This window comes from Sinocyclocheilus anshuiensis, unplaced genomic scaffold (assembly GCF_001515605.1).
Source record: "Sinocyclocheilus anshuiensis isolate Anshui unplaced genomic scaffold, SAMN03320099.WGS_v1.1 scaffold446, whole genome shotgun sequence".
Classification (NCBI taxonomy): domain Eukaryota; kingdom Metazoa; phylum Chordata; class Actinopteri; order Cypriniformes; family Cyprinidae; genus Sinocyclocheilus; species Sinocyclocheilus anshuiensis.
In genome coordinates, this window is record NW_015544247.1 from 2,783,199 (window position 1) to 2,803,656 (window position 20,458).

At 35.2% G+C, this 20,458-nt stretch overlaps 1 protein-coding gene across 1 annotated transcript in view; it reads right to left on the reverse strand.

Annotated features, from left to right (window-relative positions):
- The window catches only part of LOC107697749 (leukocyte tyrosine kinase receptor-like), a 54,237-nt gene that overhangs the window by 20,877 nt on the left and 12,902 nt on the right, over positions 1–20,458 (reverse strand). Inside the window, exons 2-12 of the mRNA XM_016498589.1 lie at positions 16,753–16,839; positions 14,838–15,008; positions 14,480–14,705; positions 12,632–12,771; positions 12,277–12,417; positions 9,920–10,069; positions 7,475–7,575; positions 6,753–6,913; positions 5,438–5,532; positions 4,354–4,434; positions 3,916–4,090 (exon numbers count right to left, since the gene is read on the reverse strand). Coding sequence (XP_016354075.1) covers positions 3,916–4,090; positions 4,354–4,434; positions 5,438–5,532; positions 6,753–6,913; positions 7,475–7,575; positions 9,920–10,069; positions 12,277–12,417; positions 12,632–12,771; positions 14,480–14,705; positions 14,838–15,008; positions 16,753–16,839 — 1,528 coding nt within the window. The remainder of the gene's footprint in view (positions 1–3,915; positions 4,091–4,353; positions 4,435–5,437; positions 5,533–6,752; positions 6,914–7,474; positions 7,576–9,919; positions 10,070–12,276; positions 12,418–12,631; positions 12,772–14,479; positions 14,706–14,837; positions 15,009–16,752; positions 16,840–20,458) is intronic.

The window sequence follows — 20,458 nt, forward strand, 5'->3', positions numbered from 1 at the left end:
GCTGCCCTTATAAAAAAAATGTGTGAATGAGAGGAAAAGAGAGAGAGACGAGACACAGGAAGACAGTAAAGAACTGTTTACACCTGGTACTGACATGCATCTCCTCGCAACTGGATTTTGAGGCGAGAATCTCTGCTTTTGAGACTACAAAGATTATGTTGAGAAAGCACAAAAAGTGAAAACTAGTCTAAGGCCGGTTTCACACCACAAGCATGAGCAGTGCATATTTTTTTGGCATGCATGTTAAAGGGATAGTTCACACAAAAATGAAAATTCTGTCATTAATTACTCAACCTCATGCTGTTCCAAACCCATAAGACCTATTTTTGATTAAATCTGAGAGCTTTCTGACCTTCCATATACAGCAATGCAACTGACATGTTCAAGGCCCAGAAAGGTAGTAAGGACATCATTAAAATAGTCCATGTGACTCAGTGGTTCAACCGTGATTTTACGAAGCTGTGAGAATTCTTTTTGTGCACAAAGAAAACAAAAATGACTTAATTAAATTTTCGCTAAGTAATTGCTAGTAAATTTCACAGTAAATATCAAAGAAACGTTAAGTAGAACATTGGATTAAATGTGAAATTTTAAATAGAAAGACTAAAATAAAATATTTTCTTATAAAACATACTCCAATAATTTTTATTCATACTCCATTTTTACAATGCACATAAAGGGCTTATAAATAAATAAATAAAAAACGCACACTCAATTAAAAGTAATTAAGTAGAAAAAATAAAATATATGGTGTATATTATTATTATATATTGTAGCTCAAAAATCCTCAGACAGTTCTACAGTTGCACTGTGGAGAGCACCCTGACTGGTTGCCTGGTACGGGAACTGCACCGCTCTCAACCGGAAAGCCCTGCAGGGAATAGTTCAGACGGCCCAGCACATCGTCGGAGGTGAGCTTCTCTCCCTCCAGGACATCTACACCTAGAGATGTGTGAGGAAGATCATCAGAGACTCCTGCCACCTGAGCCATGAACTCTTCTCGCTGCTACCATCAGGCAGATGGTACCGCAGCATCAGGACCCGAACCAGCAGAACGCGAGACAGCTTCTTCTCGCAGGCCATCAGACTACTGAACTCCAGATAGCAAAACGTTACTACCCCTACCCCTCACACTGGATTCCATCTACACACCAGCCACACTGACTCTGACAGCACTGTAGCATGTCTTGCACTGCATAGCATAGAACACATGCAGCTCCATCTTCTCTTCTGCACTAACAAACTACTGCACTGAACTTCACAGTAAAACACTAACAGTATACATCACTGTAAGTCATATATAAAAGCTATACATACATTTATAAGTCTCTTGAGTATACTGTGTACTATGTGTATATTACGGAAATGTTTATTTTGTATATTGTGTACAATTGTCTATTGTATATTGTGTAAAATGTGTATATTGTGTAAAATGTGCATAGTTATTTACTGTATATATATTTTTAATTTTTCATATCTTGTTGCTTGTACTGCCATGGCACAAAGTCTTGTACCTAAGAATTTCACCATCGTTACACTTGTGTACACGATGTGTGACAATAAAGAGATTTAGATTTTTTTATTTTTTTTATTTTGGAGAGTATCACATACGTAAACGGTACGGTACACACCGTACATGGATACGCTGTTTACATTGTTTACACTTTGATCCGAACGTAAACAACGTATCCGCGTACATACGTTGCATACGTTGTTTGCGTATGTGATACTCTCCAAAATGGCACTATAGGGTGACGCGGAGGAGACGAATTGTTGAATAAAGTCATTATTTTTGTTTTCTTTGCGCACAAAACCATTCTCATAGCTTCGTAAAATTACGGTTGAATCACTGATGTCACATGGATTATTTTAACGATCTCCTTGCTACGTTTCTGAGCCTTGATCGTGTAAGGATCCTTGCTGTCTATGGGAGGGTCAGAGAGCTCTCGGAATGCATCAAAAATATCTTAATTTGTGTTCCAAAGATGAACGAAGGGTTCATCTAACAGGTTTGGAACAACATGAGGGTGAGTAATTAATGACAGAATTTTCATTTTTGGGTGAACTATCCCTTTAAATTGTAATAATATGTTATAATAATCTAGCGTAGCGTCAGTTCTGGCAGGTCACGTTAGTCAAGCTCGCATCAGCTGACTCTCAGCAGATCCCCATCAACCTATGGGAATACAACACCTATCTAAATATTCATATATATAAGGTCCCGCAGTAGTATCAGCAGTTTTCGCATACAGAATTAATGTTTTATTAAATTTGTATTATTCTATTATGATTTTATTATTTATATAAAAAGTTAGTGCATTCATACCGGGAGCAGGAGCAACTCATGAGTATCAAGCAGGAGCTCAGAATAAGCATGTCTAGTGTGTTTTAAAAAGAATTGGAGTATGTCAGAAAGGAAAATGAAGAATCAAAAATATGTATAGAAGACTTGCCCATTTAAACTTATTATTAATTATTTAGTTTGGGTGAAAGTATGGTGTATTATAAAAAACATTATAAACAGCATGTTCTATATCGAAGTATGACTGAAACAACATGATCGGAGCTGTTTTCTTGATTGTGCTTGCTGTTTCCTATTTACATGTGAATCCCCATGTTAACAAACTTTCAAGACTATCAAGTTTCCCCGGACGTGTAGCTGCTGCTGTGACGCTGTTTCCAGTGTGAATACTTTCTGTAGCTGCAGTGGCGATGTAGTTTCACTGACGTGAAACCGGCGTAAAGGTGCACCAAACATTTCACAGAAATATATTAAAATTGTATTAATTTTGGATTGCTTGGTTGCAAGCATAGGATGATCACAGGATGAAGTCTGGTTAAGCCAGACTTCTTAACTAGCTTAAAGGGCACCTATTATACAAAATTCACTTTTACATGGTATTTGGACATTAAAGATCCCCTGTTGGCAGTGTGCACACAACCACCCTATAAGGTTAAAAATCCACCCACTCCTTTTTTTAATCCCCATAAATCTTAAGCAGTGTCTCGGAACATGCTGTTTGCAGATTCTGTACCAAGTGACATCACTTTGCACATGCCCCACCCACAACTGTTGACGGACACTGCAGTATTAGCAAAGACCCCCACCTGAGTGAGCCGCACACAATTTATCCTTATGCTAGGCATTTAAAAGCAGCATTCAAGAAAGAAATGCCTTCTTATTACAGCTATAGAAGTTATTCAGTCCAGAGCAGTGAGTGATTTTCTGTTTTTATTAGTCAGCATAGTCAGCAGTATAGGTATTGTATATTACCCTGCTCTCCCTTAATACAAAGATCTAATATAAACATGCCATTTCTTTCTCAGCTGTTTACCTTCACAGACATAACTGACTGTGTTTATGTAACTTATGTGTGTTTTTGACCTAAAATTGTGTGTATTTGACAGTTTAAGCAAAATAATACATGAAAGAGCACATGCCTTTTTAGTTTAGTACTCACAGGTCGTGTTACAGCCACTTTCTGTGCACATTCTTCGGATGTGTGCGCTCAGAAAACCGTATATCAGAAGTTTAAAGTAAGATGGCTCTAAAACGCATGCTAATTTTTTTCAGCGTGACAGACATTATAATCAAAATCAAAATCAATTTTTACATCTTTTTTTTGTATTTTATCTGAGATACGAGCTGTAAAGGCACAGCCCTATTCTGGAAAGGGGGCAGGGAGCAGTAGCTAATTTGCATTTAAAGAGACATGCACAAAAACAGTGTGTTTTTGCTTCCACTCAAACAGGCATTTTCAAAATAGTATAATAAATGATTTGTGGGATTATTTTGAGCTGTATCAAACAACTTCTCAACAACTTCTCCACAAAGTCCATGAGGTACCTGTACAGTACCTGTTTTGAATCCATGAACGACTCTAAACCAGAATGATTTCAAGCTTCTGAACTTACTTGTACATATTGGTAGCTGGAACCCTCCACATCTGAACACCTCTGAGATGGCCCTCCTTCCCCACCACCACACTGACGTTGCTGTTGCGGTAGGCACTGTCGCACTGGGCTTGAGTTGGGCCTAGAGGTCCACTTGCTCCACAGGAGGTAAACCACCATGTCATTAGGGAAGCCTCTGAAAATAAAAGACCCTGGTTTTGGTTTTGTAATGTTTTTACAACTTTTGGTTTTGCCATCACAGGAATAAATTGCATTTTAAAATATATTAAAATAGAAAACTGTTATTTAAAATCGAAATAATATTTCACAATATTACTGTGTTTGTTGTATTTCTGATCAAATAAATGCAGCCTTGGTGAACATACGAGACATCTTTTACAAGCTTACTATCTATTAAACAGTAGTGTATTTGTGTAATGCACAGGAATGGAACCATACCTGACGCTGAGGGTTCTGGGAGAGGGCTGAAGGAGTCTAAATCATGCAGTAGTCCTTGTCCAAGAAGCAGTTCATTTAGTTCTTAAAAAACAGATATGGAAAGAGAACAAGGAACACAAATGAAAGTATGACACTTAGAATCAAACAACCCCTGTGTAGTTTTTTTTTTTTTTTAACTTGCCATTTTTCCTTTTGGTTGCCTAGATCAGCATTGTATTCAATGCTGGTTTCACCAAAAACATCTTAACCAGCTTATTCAGCAGGCCTTCTTTAGTCAACCATCTCCACTAGGACAATGATGTTGATACAGTTGATTCTTGCTAGTTTACCAGTCAGAAAGCCACTAAACCAGACACAGCCAGGATAAACCAGTCTGGACCATTATGGACATATCTGCTGGTCTAAACTGATCCTTTCAACAGGCTTTAAATACTAGCTTTTATTGGATAAGATTTAAAGGTGTTGAGGGACCACAGACTGTGACAAAGATAATATGACAGCAAGAGGAGGACTAAGCAGAAAGCTAAAGATGATGTTTAATGAACAGATGGCTCAGGAATTTCACAAAATCACAGATTCTGGGAAACAAAGTTAACGAGGATACTAAATCTTGACTTTCACAAGTCTTGAATGTCAATTAATGACAATTCCTGCGGTCAACCGTGTCGTGGCAAGAAACCTCACTCTGAAGATCTGTAAATGCTTGTTAGAAAAGCAGAAAGACTATTGTTGGCATTTTTACGACATTTGCGGATTGTGAGATAGGAGGTCCTCTTATCGCTCTATGTTCCTTCAAAACTAATCAAGCGGAATCTATATCAACTGCGTGATGAGAACCATCTCCCTCTGCTAACTGGAGACAGCGGTTAGACATCATGTGTGTGCATCACATCTTAAATTCTCCGTCTGTCTTACTAAATACTCAAATGTTGTGAAAACGCCCTATCACTGAGTGCTTGGATGCAATCGTGAGTCTGTGGTGTGGTCAATAAACTTTTGCACCAGGGATGAACAAATGAACCATTATTCTGCCCGAGTGTTTGGGTGCAAACTTATGTTTACATGTGTGAGGCAGAAAGGTTACCTGTGTCAAAACATGCTGCACTTAATGAAATGTCATCCAGTGCAATGTCAGCTTTAGATCCAGAAGTCCAGAAGGCCTGCACTTTAAGATGGAAGCTGTGCTCAAAACAAATGACAAATTATTTTAGAATAAGAGCAACGGTGAAATCAGATTTATTAATGTAAATGTAGACATTTAATGAAATTACATAACTCAAGTGCAGGTCAACAATTCCACTCTAAGCAGGGTAAGAATATGCCTCTGACAAATTTTAATTAGATTTTTTTTACTTTACTTTTGTTTTGAGATACTCTCCCATTTACTTAGTAAATGTTTTATTTAGAATTTTCTCGTTAGTCAAAAAAAAAAAAAACCCGCTTATATTGAAGCCAGTCTGCCAAAACGACAGGTTGTGGAATGTGCCACTTTATGACGTAAAAGTGTGGCTAAACACCACCTCCGCAGAAGAAGATCAATGCCTCCTTTTACATCACAGCCTGTTTAGCCCCGCCCACCAATTCACGCATGTAGTACATAAATGACAAGAGCGGCAAATGCAGGTCTACGCAGAAACCAAACGAAAAACTTGATTTGTTGAACTTTATTTTTGAGTAACTATTTTCATTACGTGATCATTATTGCTTTGATATTACAAATCGTTTGATATGTATTGAATATTTATGCATTTTTAACCTAAATCACAACAGCGTCCATCTGTGAAGGATGTACACTGTCAAACATACACAACTGTTAGCCAATCATAGCTGAGTCTACAATCTGTCACGCCTATTCAAACAGAGCGTTCTGATGAAGGGGGTCAAAACAGGACAGAAAATAGCCTATTACTTCTAAATGATGATTTTTTTTAATGTAAAAATCTTGATAACATTATAAGTGGATCTCAGAGAACAGTACGAAATAAAAAAACAAAGGCAGTTCATGACCCCTTTAATATTGTAATGTTAATTGTGCATTTTTATGATTCATTTTAGCTTATTATCAACTTGCAAACCCTTTGCAGTTTGCAGAACCTGAGTTTGTAACTAAATATATTTGATCTAAGAATTTTACATCAATACACTTAAAAAAATCAAAAGAAAGTCTTAAAATTAAATGATTAGATTACGATTCTATGAAAATCATATGACAGCGGAGATAAGATGCCCCTGATGGTTTCTTTCGCCAGATAGGGGATCCTTTTAACCCAGTACTGGGACAGGATGGTCTCTTTATATGATTTTGTGAAAAAGAACGATTTCCCTTTACATTATATTTCCTCTTGGAGACTAATAAAAGTATTTTTCTGTCTGTTTAACCATGCATCTAATCATCTCACCCTTTTAAGATCCCTGTAATCGGCAGAGAGATCTCTTGCCAAGCATCCTTCCAGTGTCCAGATCTCTCCCAAATCAGTGGAGAAGCTAACATTCCGTTCTCCACCACTGACAGGAGCACTGTTCCATTGAAATCCCCGCACAGGTACAGAGAGAACTGCAACTACACAGAAAAATTAGCAGTTGAGCGTCTGCTACAAGACCAGATGCCCCAGAATAATATCTTATTCATGGACAATCAAGTGTAAAATTGAAACTTTGGCTGCATGTGTTGTTACTCTGTGTAAGCTATTTGTAGATAAGCTGCAGAGATGTGTCCTCATTTTTCACGGACAATTAACTTGAAATCTGCCTCAGAATCCAAATACTGTGGCATAGACAAACCACTATTTTATGTGAACAGTCATACATACACTTCTACTCATAAAGTTGTGGTTAATAAGTTGCTTTCAGCAAGGATGCATTAAAATGATCAAAAGACGTATAATATTACAAAAGATTTATACTTCAAATAAATGCTGAAGACTGAAGTAAACATTAAAATAGAAAACAGATATTTTAAATTGTAAAAATATTTGACTATATTGCTAGTTTTACTCTATTTTAGATCAAATAAGCGTAGCCTTGGTGAGCATAAGAGACTTCTTTCAAACACATTTAAAAAAAAAAATCTTACAGACTCTTAAAAAAATAATATGCTTTGACTGTCAACATAAACTCTTACCTGACAATCCTGATTGGACACAGTTGAAGGGAGAGCTGGGCTTTGAACCAACGCCTCACTTTCATCACCACGACCTCTGACCTTTAAAAAAAGAAAGTGCCCTGAGGCGAGAAAGTATCAGTACTCTATAGAGTGCTCAGATATGCTTACAAGACAAAAAACTTAATAGGCGAGGTTGGAAAACATTTTTGTTGGATTTTGTTGGAAACATCAAGAGTTTCTCACAAACAAAAAAAAAACAGTTTGTCTTTTTTTTTTTTAAGTACATTTCAGTTTAGCGAGTTGGAATACATCTAGTCATAAAATGGAGTTGGACACCTGTACTGTGGATCTGAGATTTAGTCTTGCATCATTCTACAAATACATCACACTATAATACTCCTTACAGCCTGTAAATCATTACGTACTCCTCTCAAGGATAAAATTTTTTATCATGTTAAAATCACAGGTGCCATTAACACATCATGAAAATAGTTCTTAATTCCCATGTCATAAAAAATCCCACTGGTGACATTCATAAATAAAAGCATTGCGAAGAGACATTTAAACGATGGTCTTTTTATACACATGGGTCTCCTATGTGTCTCTGTCTCAAAGCTGTTGTATTAATCTGAAGAGAATACAACATTTTTTCCAAAAAAAGAAAAAAAAATGTCTTTGAGCAAACATGGAAAGCAAAGCAACTAAATTCACATATTAGTTCAACTAAATCACCTAATGTCTCTCTTAGACTGCTTGCACATATCTATGCTATTTATTTAATTTTCTATGTTTTGTAAAACATTTTGATGTGACCTATCTGTGTGATAACATATTTTTGCAGCTTTATAGGCCTTGAACGATTAAATACACACACATGTATGTATTAAAATGGCCGTCTTTGCAAGTATCCTCATATACACAGTAATTTAGGTATTAAGTGAAAGCAAACAGCTGAGAAAGAAGACGTGTAACAATATATGGATCCGGGCAGCTCTTAAAGTGACAGCAGTCTATTCCTGTTGTCTGTCATTCATGTTAATCAAACAACAAAAGAGAGAAAATCTCTCACTGCTCTTGACTAAATCACTTTTGTAACTTTAATAAGAAGTGAAGAATATGCAGTGTTTTTATAAATTTGATTACTTTATACACTGTATGTAGCTTTTCTTATTTATTTGTTTTAGTGTAGTTTTTTGTCCTATTGCTTGTAATTAGTTTCTTATTTGCATTTAATCAATAGCTGGGCTTTTATGCACATTTTGAAGTATCGCATCAGAATCGAGTGAAAACGCTGAATTTCAAATAAAAATGCCCTAATTCGCAAAAACGTTTTTACGCTCGCTTGAGGTGGTTTTTGACTTGTGCAAAAAATGGTTAATGCGAATAATGGGAGATGGAAATGCATTTTGTAAATAAATTCCTCCAAGCGCATCAAAAAAGTCATGTGACTTTGCGCTATGGGACGGCAAATCCTGACTAACCAGCGGACCGATCTTGTTCCACAGCATCTGAAATGTTGTTATATGGTCATTCGGAAATGCCCGAGCAAAGTCTGTCATCAAAGTATTTCTGTATAATTGCCTCCCAGAACTGTTAAACGACTGCGTTCCCAAGCAGCAGCATCCACCTCCGAAAGCAATAACCGAATTCATTGTGTTTTGTCTGCTCGTTCTGAGATGCAAGTAATTTATTATATATTAAATTATTATATTCAGTAGCTTCTCCTACTTTTCTTAGTGATGTATAGTGCCAGTTTATCAGGAAGTGATGATTTTGTTCGCTCCGACTCGTTGGATGGAAACAGTGCTTGTTCGCAAATGTTTTATGTGATATTCCAATTTTGCGCATAAGTTAAATTCGCAACTTTGGATGGAAACCCGGCTACTGACTGTTTACTTGTCTTCAGTGAGCTTTTTTTTTTTTTAGGCTAGTATTAGTTTTTTTTGTGGTATGGACACTGGTGACAAGAATTATAAAATTTCTATGGTAGCAAAAATTTAGATATCATAAAGACCTTATTAAAGCAAATATCGTGATATATATCATTACTGTGAAATAAAATTACTCATATCATGATATAAGATTTTGGTCATATCACCTACCCCTAGTTTTATGTTTACAAAATGTGTTCTGTATATGTACTAATATCTATTCACAAATAATTTATATTATAAATTCAACAAATTTATACACCACCGTTCAGGTTCTGTAAGACTTTTTAATGTTTCTCAAAGAAACCTGATGTATTGTGAAATATACAATTTTAAATAACTGTTTTCCATTTTAACATTAAACAATTTATTACTGTAATCATCAGCATTATTTGAAGTAGAAATGTTCTGTAATATTATGCAATTTTTACTGTTACTTTTAAACACATTTTAACATTTGGATGTCTTGAGAATGGAAACTCTGATGGGTAACCAATCCAATGACTGAAAGAAGATGTGGTTTCACATTTACCTTGAGTGTTTTGCAGAGTTGTGCCCAGTAGATCTGTGTCTTCATTCAGCTGTTGTCCACTAACTAGTCTCCAAGAGGACAGTGAATCAGCCAATGACCATCCACATGAGCCCAACTCAAATGAACAGTATGAGCCCAAAGGTAAGGAGTCTGTATAGACATTAAGCAAATTATGAAATGTCTAATAAATCTGTATCCGCAAAATACAACTGACTGTGTCGGCAAACATTAGCAGAGCTTTAAAAGCTCATCAGAGAAATATTACATTTCCTCCTTCCATTTATCCATTAAGTCCACTTAAATGTATCATTATGATGCCTAAATCAACAAAGCCGGTGTATGTTTTGCCAGTTTGTTCAGTTCAATTCAAGTATTACATGATTCCAATGTCATTTACTTCAAATAATAAACAAACCATAGTTATGTTAACATGGGACAAGGACAGGTGGATTGTTTTCCAGACCCCAATTTAATTTCTTGCTGGAAATACCAATTTCCTCCTGTACGAATATGTTGTGTAGTAATAAAAAGTATTTTAATGGCACACAAATTATTTTTAGTTTGTAACGACAAGAGCTGAGGAGAAATAAAACATTTCATTGCAGTCTAAAATTTATGGTTTTAATAGAGATGAATCACCATGAGGCAAATTGTGCCTCAATTAGCTTTACACTTTAAATATTTCATACCTAAAATGACAGCTGATATGACAAGACTCCAACTAAAGTGTGCTAATATGGTCTCTGGATATTAGGTATAGGCTAGGACAGATTTAACTAACTGACAGATTCATTATACAGAGGACATGTTTTATAATGTCATGGACGTAATTAACAAGCTTAAACTTAGTGGGAGTTACTTTGATCATCTTCATTAGGATGCTGTCAGAGTTATTTATCATATGAATCCCTTCACATAATATCAAAAGTAGTTTCCACATGTCTATATCAGAGGAAAGAATACAAATTCTTGGTCTACAATTCAAGATATGGCTAGAATGCTTCTACATACTTCTGCATTACTTTTGCCAAATATGTATAATGTATACAAAATGTGCATAATTTTATTTATAAAATATATACACTACCAAATAAAAGTTCACCAAGGCAGCATTTATTTGATCAAAAATACAAGAAAAACAGTAATCTATAAAATATTGTTTAATGTTTTTCTATTTTACAATGTTTTCTATTTTAATATATTTTAAAATATAATTTATTCCTGTGATGGCAAAGCTGAATTTTCAGCATCACAACTCCAGTCTTCATAGTCACATGATCCTTCAGAAATCATTCTGATATGATGATTTGCTGCTCAAGAAATATTTCATATTATCAATGTTGATATGACAGCAAAAAAGTGCTAAACAACTAAACTAAATTTAACAGAATTAAATAGTAAATTATTAATCAAATACTGTTTGTTGCAGTTTAAATTATTTATCATCACATAGTTGTTACTGGCTTTTTTTAATGCTGAACGAGTAGCTAATCAACCTTTTAGGGTTCTTTTGTTAATTCCATAATAATTACCAGAATGTTTATGCAATGTATTTAGCAAATAAATCTTTAATACATTTTAATAGACTGCCTGTAAATATGGATTTCTTCTATGAGTCTTTGTTCTCACCTTTTTTATCTAACTGGATTATACTGTAAGTGCTGTGTGCCAAATATACCATCTACAAAGTTCTTTGTACACAGACAATAATTATAAATCATCTAAGCATAGTATAAATGTTAATGGAGATTAAATAAATCAATAAATATGCAAATAGTTTTCCTAGAGGAAAGCAAACACTCATGCATTTCAGGCGTTTTATGCAGCTCTTTACTCAGTGAAAAGCTTTGACAGAGCAGGTTTGCTAATCCAACGCCTCCAGTGAAAGGATTAGAAATTTATCATGGCCTTAAGATTTAATACAGCTAATGTGACTGACACACAGCCAGCCAGTTACTCAGCGGCACCCTCTTATATCGCCCTGTCACACTGCTGTTCATACTTTAATTGAACACTCTCAACGAAATGCAAATTGGCAAGAATGATCTCGCAAATCTTACGGATTTATAGCTTAAACGCCACGTTTCAAAGAAATGTTTTGATTATCATAAACTGAATTAATGGATTGGTGAGACACAGCCTGTTCTCTACATTTAAAATAACAAAATACTGTCTTTTTTAAAGACTAAAGAGCTCCACACAAACTTAATGGTCTGATGTGCGCAACATCTATTGCATTAAACTCTGAAAAGGGAACAGATTTTGAGTGTGGAGCTCACAATTATTGTCAGACTGGTAAACAGAAACTACACATCTTCATGGCGTATAAAATATTAAAAATCTTTCATTTTACTCACTGCATATTAAGCCCTCATCTTCCCCTTGTGGACAGTCAGTATGAAAATCACACACTCTTCGCTTCTCAATGCAGCCTCCAGAATGACAGTGAAGTGATGAGTATTTCTCACAGTCTGAACCCAAATCCAAATAATCATCACCTGTAGAAAACCACAGAAAACCATAAAGATTTTGTTCAAAAGTGCCACATAAGGATAGAAGAAGAATATTTAGTGCATTCATTTAAATAATTTAATGTCAAATATTAAAATAGGCAAATTCATAGTGATAAAGTAGAAATGCTCTACAGATGCAAGTAATACATACAACACATTTTAATTAGATAATATTTGAGAATAATTAATAAGTCGTTACCCATGACACAATCCTTCAACTCAAGTGAATCAAATGCCAGAAATCCGACTTCATGGCTGCTACAGGAAGAGTATTGCACGGTCACATGGAAAGACTCATCTAACTGGCCAATAACAGCCTCCAGCACCTCCCACTGCGGCCTGGGACACACAAAAAGAAATGCTTTTAACAATCATTTTAGATCAGTACAAAGGATGCAAAACATAATGGACACACAAGGTCGAAATCATCTGCACATCTGCTGAAGACAGTTACAGTTTGTCTTTGTTTTATTCTTCACATAGCCACTTTGAGTATACAAACCTAAGATCAGTTTAGTAGTGTCTGAATGTTGAGCTAAATAACTACGAGAGAGAAGCCGGCTTTGTGGAACTCATATTACAATATATGTCATTAAAAAAATTCATACATGAATCTCTCAACTACATGTGAGAGTGCTTCATTAGATGTACAGGAGCTTAAGTACAGTGGAAAGCTAATGCATTCTGTACTATGCATAGATCTCTGAGTTGGATGGTATTATTAAGTATATGACTGATTTGTATAATACACCACACTCCGTGGCGTAACCTCTATTAGGCTCAGATCCATATAGCCAAATGCAGAAAGTATAAGTATATTGGCTACGTCATGATCGTACAGGCTCGTTCCAAATTGCATTGCATCACCATCTATTCCAAGCTTTCTGTCAGAACCAATTACGCCAAAAGAAACATCAGGTCCTACTTTTAGAAACGAAATGCTTTCATCCATCTTCTGCGTGATGTGCCCAGCATAAGAAAATCAATACCAACTACATCTCCATAACAAAAGTCTTTTGGTTGGCATTCGTTTCTTGTGGGTACAGAATGCTGCTTTATACTATTCTGTGTGAAAGTAAAGTGCATATGTCATTGCTCTTTTATTTACTTTCAAATTAGGCACTGAAATATATGTTCTCATTTTATGATCTGTCAATCAGATCTGTCATGACATCACCATTATATTTAGACATTGCTGTGTGATATACTGTATATATATATATATATATATATATATATATATTCCGTAAAAAAAATGATGCACTTATAGCATCATGGATTCAGAGAACACAGCTCTTTGCATTGAAACTTTTATGATAAAACCATAGACCTTTATTTACAAATCAAATATAATAATGGGAACTTTACCATGACGACTGTCATAACCGAACATGACATGGAGTTCGATTGCTGAATATAGAATGACAGACAGCCACAGCGGAGAGAATTGTTTACGTGATCTTTAATTTAACAACTTAATTATTAATTGGTATTCGTATTGTATTTGTATTGAATGGCTTCAGAAGACTTTGGAAACACCCCTAAATCCTATCAAATCCTTTGGATAGGATTTTAATCCTATCCAAATCACATTTCTGGAAATCAATTTCTGTCTGACCGATTATCGGATATCACATTTTTTGTGTGTCACTTTTTCACTCTACATAAAATGTAAATATGTCAGGCGCTGCTGTAGGAAACATGCTGAAAGTCTGTGGTGGAGGCAGTGTGGTTAAGTGAAGACAGTATCCAGAGAGCGAGACTGTTGGATAAGCTTTAATGAGAGAGTCAACTGATAAATATCCGTAAAAAAAGAAGCATCCATTTTCAGGATACTATATTTTCAAGATAATTTTATAAAATCTAAATAAGCTTTACAGATGGAAAAAGGTTAAAGGTTTAAACAATATTTTTTCATACGTGTTCAATAAACTACAAACAATTTTTACACATGCATCTATGGAACAGTCCTTAAGGCAGGTTTAAACGTGGTAGGCAAATATGGCCACAGTTATGATAACTTTGAAAATGTATGTAAATTTGTCACCTGCCAGTTCCTTGTTCTTTGACTGTGAGGGCTATTGGTTTGATGACGGAGTGGTCGGTGTGTTTCACAAAGGCAGATATGTTTCCTGTATGTGGTTCCGGTTGGAAGCGAGCGAGACGAAGACGACACAGTGGCCCACTGCTGAGCACTACAGGACTAATCAGGTGGAAACTACATCTGTCAGCAGCGAAATGAGTTGAGGTGGGCTTTAGTAACAGAAAATGACCTGTTGAAAGACAGAAAACTCTTACTGGACTGCCAGTGATTATACAGACAATTGATTCATTGAAAAAATGATCAACCAGCTATTGTCTGATCTGAATTGAGTGTCAAAATATAATGAAGTTATTATCAATACCTTTTGATTTTCCAGTGGAATAATCTTTGATTGGCTGGACTCCCCATCTATTGGATCTGTGTTGCTGTGGTGATGTGACATACCAGTCCCCTCCAGCGCTGTGATTGGATAACGTCCACGAACATGGAGATTCAAAATCACAGAAGGAAACTGCGGAAGGATGAAGTAACACTATATTTGGAGGTTAAAGGGACTTAAACTTTAAATGCAGGACCAGCTTTAATAGATGTACTAATCAAAATAGAGGAAAGATTGATACATATGTATCAGCAACACACAGGCATATTTGGATTAAATAAAACTGAATAAGACATGGAAACTTAAAACATTTTACCATAAGTATTTGTATAGTGATGGACGTCCTATATATTATTAATTTGCTGAAAGGCTAGAGGGAAATAATTCTTACAACATTTAGCTAACAGATCTAGCTAGTAACTGATTACATGTAATCTGTATTACGTAATCCAAAAATTAAGTACTTGTAATTGGATTAAATTACATTTTAAAATACTCGAAATCAGACTACAGTTACTTTTTTATGGATTGCATTATTGCATATTATTTACACAATAGCAATGATTCACAAATTCACTGACTTTTTTATCATCTGATCCTCTTTTACCTAATATATTTTTATTTGAAGTACCCCTGAGATTTTAAAATAAATATTTTAATAATGAAGTATCACATTTGCATGTTCATTGCTTTCTGACATTGTTTATGGTCACATGACATGCACGTAAACAAATAAAATATTTCATTTTTCAGTAAGTGTTTTATTTTGATTCATTTTTACCTTTATTTGTTTTGATTTAACATTAATTATTAGCTTTTCATTAAACTCATAATCCGCCTGCAGTTCCTTCACAAACCCAGTTTGGGAAACCTTGACGTATATATAATGTTTAATGCACTTCGTGTTGTTGTTAACCACAAATGGAATATACTTTCTTACTCTTTGTATCTTTATATCAATATGGTACAAGTTTATCCTATTTAAATCAATGTGAAAAAAAGAAATGGGTCAAAAGCAATTGAAAAGTAATCTAAAAGTAGTCTGATTAAAAAATCAAAAATCTTTCTAACATGCTGATTTGGGGCTGATTTAGTCACTTTTTAATTATTATTATCAATGATGAAAACAGTTGTTCTGCTTAATATTTTTGTGGAAACTGAAATTTTTTTCAGGATTCTTTGATGAATACAAAGTTCAAACAAACAGCATTTATTAGAATTTTCTTTTTCGGTAACATTATAAATATCTTTACTGTCACTTTAGACCAATTTATTGCACCCTTGCTGAAAAAAAAAGTAGTAATAATATATATGTATACAATGAATTCCCTAAAACTGCCCTTTCAAATATTATCTGTCAGTAATTAAAATGGGAAAGAAAAAAGCAACCTTGTTTGTAAACAGATTCAGGAAGAAATTGGGTTCAGTGGTAGGATCACACTGGAATGGCCTCAAGAGAAAGTAATTAAACCGTTTTTTACTCCCTGTTCCTCTAAAGTAGGTCCAAAAATGCAAAACTTTATAATAAAATTAAACAAGGGTATGTCAGTTTGGACAAGAGAAGGAATATCTTGAGGGCTTTCTGTTTGTCATCAGGCATTCCAGTGGAAAAACACAGACAAGTTGTCTTTGGAAACATGTAAGGCTATTGATGAAGAAAGACTGCAACGAGGGAAACCACAAAAAGCCCCTCTGACATTCGGCCGAAACATCCCAACGGGAAGTGCCCTGGGTGGAATACTTAATCAGATCAATGTTTCTTCTCTGCTCAATGTGGTGACTGAAATGACAAACTCCATTTAGGAAAAAATACAGTGAAGCAAAAAGGAAGAAAACAACTGCAAAACAACTGTTGAAGGAAAACGGAACAAATAAATAATCAGTGATTTACACTCACTGTCTTCCACTGGACTGGAGTCGAGAGGATTTGGATTCACTGGATCTTCTACTGCTCTTTCCAACAGAGCACAACTGCTCCTGACAACTGAGGAAAGACAAGAAGAATAAAGGTCAAACACACCATCAGAGAAAGTCCTTGTTCTTTTATGACATGATTTAATAAATAATAGGACCAGTCAGTTTTAAGAACAGTGGCTTCAAATGAAGCCTTTAGATGAAAGAACCAACATCTTCGACTGAAGATCATTGAGTTTTGGTTTGATTATCTCTATGCTAGTAGCCAAAGAAGACCCAGGAAGCTTTAGGACGTTTTATGATCTGCATAGTGGTTTTGCCTACAGGCAACATTACGCACAGTTCTTGTGTTTTATCAATTAAGCATTTATTTAGAACAGCTGGATGCAGTGCTGAGTGTTCTAACAATCAGCAAACATTACTAACATATATGTACATACTTATGTGTAAAATAAATTAATTAATTAAAACATAAAATTAAACATTTAGCAATACACATTAATATTAGATGTTTTTTTTCACATTTATTCTTATAAATTATATACAGTTTCTTGTTTTGCATAGGACATAGTTGAAACAACGTCTTACTTCAGTTTTTAGTCTCTAAAGTTTGCCTCCCTAAAACAACAGAGCTGTTTCATTTCGGATTGTGACTAAGGCAGGCCACATTTCAAGTTATGTAATTTATTATAACAGCACTTTAAAAGAAAAATAATAAAATTTCAATGTTTCTTCTTGCAGATAGTGGCACATTCCAGGAAAAAAAATCATTTTCCATATACAGGCATGAAGATGTTCAGCATTTGGTTTTAGGCATTTTACCGCAGGACATTTTATTATTTTAAGATCTAGAGAGGTTGCCATAGCAAAGCAAAGGAAAGAAAAGGGAAACTCAGCCCGTTCCATTATTAAAACAAAAATATTTGATGAAAGTTCATTATCACAGCAATGGCTCATTATAGTGTGCCAAAATCAGCTCTGCAATGAATATGCTTTGCCAATTATGACCCACACTTACACAATCACTGGTGTACACTATTCCAGTCATGTCCCGACCTAAACCAGGTCTGTATGAATGGTTTAATCTCCTTCCACTAAAATATTCCCTTGATTTCAGTGGTGTCAACTGTATTGAGTTAACAAGAAAAGCTTCTGAGATGGGAAGCCATGAAGAAGGATTTACAAAAACATATCATTGACTTTAATGTTCAGGTTATTAGATGAACCAAATACTGCACAATCATCATTTTTGTGACATTTATTATATTAAATAGAAGATATGCTTGTCATATCAGATAAGTATGCCAATCTTTCTAGAAATATCTGTCAATCTTTTGAACAGCTGAGGCACTTAAGTTTACTAGCAGGCCCTGAGAAATTTAAATACTGTAAACATACGTTTGGAGCATGTGAAAAATATTTCTAAAGCCAATAAAATGGCAAATGATTCATACAAAAACAAAGTCCTTGACCAATCAATGGTCATGGTTCATTCTGCACAAGAGCAAAACACTTACAAAAACAGTGCCATTCTAAATCAAACCGATGATGTTATAACCGATGACATGAGTGACACAATGGCTTCCTTTTCATCTGAAAGTTTCAAGTAGGGAAATAAACAGCCTGGGAAGATACTTAAAAACAATCAATAAGGCAAATTTTAGCAACAAAGGCAACTACAAATGTGTGTGTGTGTGTGTGTGTGTGTAAGGACTCAAATGGTCAAAAGGTCAAGATTCACAAATGCTCAATCACAGCCATATAGCCAATGGGGAATTTGTCATGTGATAAAATCATGTGATTTACTGCTAAATATACAAACAGACTGCTGCTGCCAAAAGGATCATTATGGGCAAGTTAGCAAAATTTCAAGCCTCATAAAATTAACTGCAAATGAACATCCTATTTCCAGTAAATGGCACAAAAAAGGGTCTATATTCACCAGATGAATTAGTCACACTCTCAGAAATAAACTAAATATAAGTACAGGCTATGTAAATCAAAGAAAAATCCAAGAAATCCCCAAATACTTTAAACTTAACTTATAATTAGTCAACAAATATTGACTAATAAAGACTGACTGCACTGCAAGTTGCAGTTTGGCTGTATAAGTGCAAATGTTTCTATTAGTACTGCAAAAAAACAAAGTTCTGTTTACAAGTTCTAGGCTGCCACTATAGAACGAGTAGCTCAGATGAAGAAAAAGTTGCTAGATTTGTCAAGTTCTGCAATGTCAGTGATACTGAATCTTTGAAAGATATTCTAGTGTTTAGTTCAAACACAACTGTCAAGAACAACTGTATTTACTTCAGTGAATATCAAAGTGCAGGCACATACTTTAAAGTCTTCACTAAAAAAAAGTATTGAACATTTCTACCATTGGCTACGCCTACTTTACTCAACATGCAATAGTGGGGCTTGTTGTTACACAATATACAAGTTGCCACAATATAACTATAGACGTTTCCCCAATATTCAAACAGTAAAACAATTATGAAAAAAACAATTCATTAAAAAAAGAAAGTCAGTTTTAAGTCAAGTCAGACTAAAGGCCATGACACACGAGGTTGACGTTAGGCTGTCATTGAGTTTCTGTCAGCAGTTTTCAGTGTGTTCCACACCGTCGGCACTAGTTGGACCCCGTCTGCGGCTTTTTGTCTGATTGAGCATGTTGAACTGAAACAGATCACTCTGATTGACTGTTCAGCTCAGCGAACCAGTGCACGAGAAAAATAAAACAAAAGTGATGAAAGCGAGCAAATAAAGTCAAGAGGACACACGGAAGGCTGTTCTAACTTTACATAAACTAACCTAAGCATTCTAATACATGTATATTTTCATAACGACACCTGCTTATTACAGTTTCTCTCAGCTCTTCTGCAGTCGCAGGACAGACATGCTAGTTAGCCACTGGCTGTAGTCATTGCAGTGTGTTCAAGTGCAATTTTTTAGTCCAGACGCACACAACACGAGGCAACAACACAGTCGGATTTCGTTAGGGTTGGGTATCGTTTGGGTTTTTTCCAATACCGGTGCCAAATTGATACTTTTAAAATGGTTCCGGTGCCTAAACGGTGCCTGAACCGATACTTATTTAAAAATAGATAAATAAATAAATAAAAATTCCCCAAAAAATGATGGATTGGCCATTAGCACTATAAACACATGATGTCTGTTTCATTCATACTGGACGCCAGAGGGCGCCCTCGCACAGAAAATTCACATATCCAATCACAGAAGTAGCAGAACTCATGATCCTCCAGGAAATCCCTTATATGGACAAAGGCATCGGCTATTATAGCTGTAAACAGAACATATAAACGTTTTGAATGATAAAACAAAGACAATTAACACTCGACTGTGACAATATAGTTTATCTGTGTTATTCAAGCCATCTCTGGTATATTCATAATAATTAAGTATATTTATAATCCATTGCTAATCAACGTATTCTTTTTAAAGTAGCCTATGGAACATATTTTCTGTCTCATTCTGTGACAAGAAGCCACATCAAATCACAGAAGGAAGCATTTGACTGGTGTTGTGGAGTAAAAAGGTTATATAATGTTCTCTTTTGTTGGACAACAGGTTGAGAAATGTGAATACAAGGGAGTTTAGCTTTAGGCATTTTAATTTAAGCATGTTTAGCTTAGTTAACGGAAGGCTACCTGCTGCCATCAGAGCAAGTG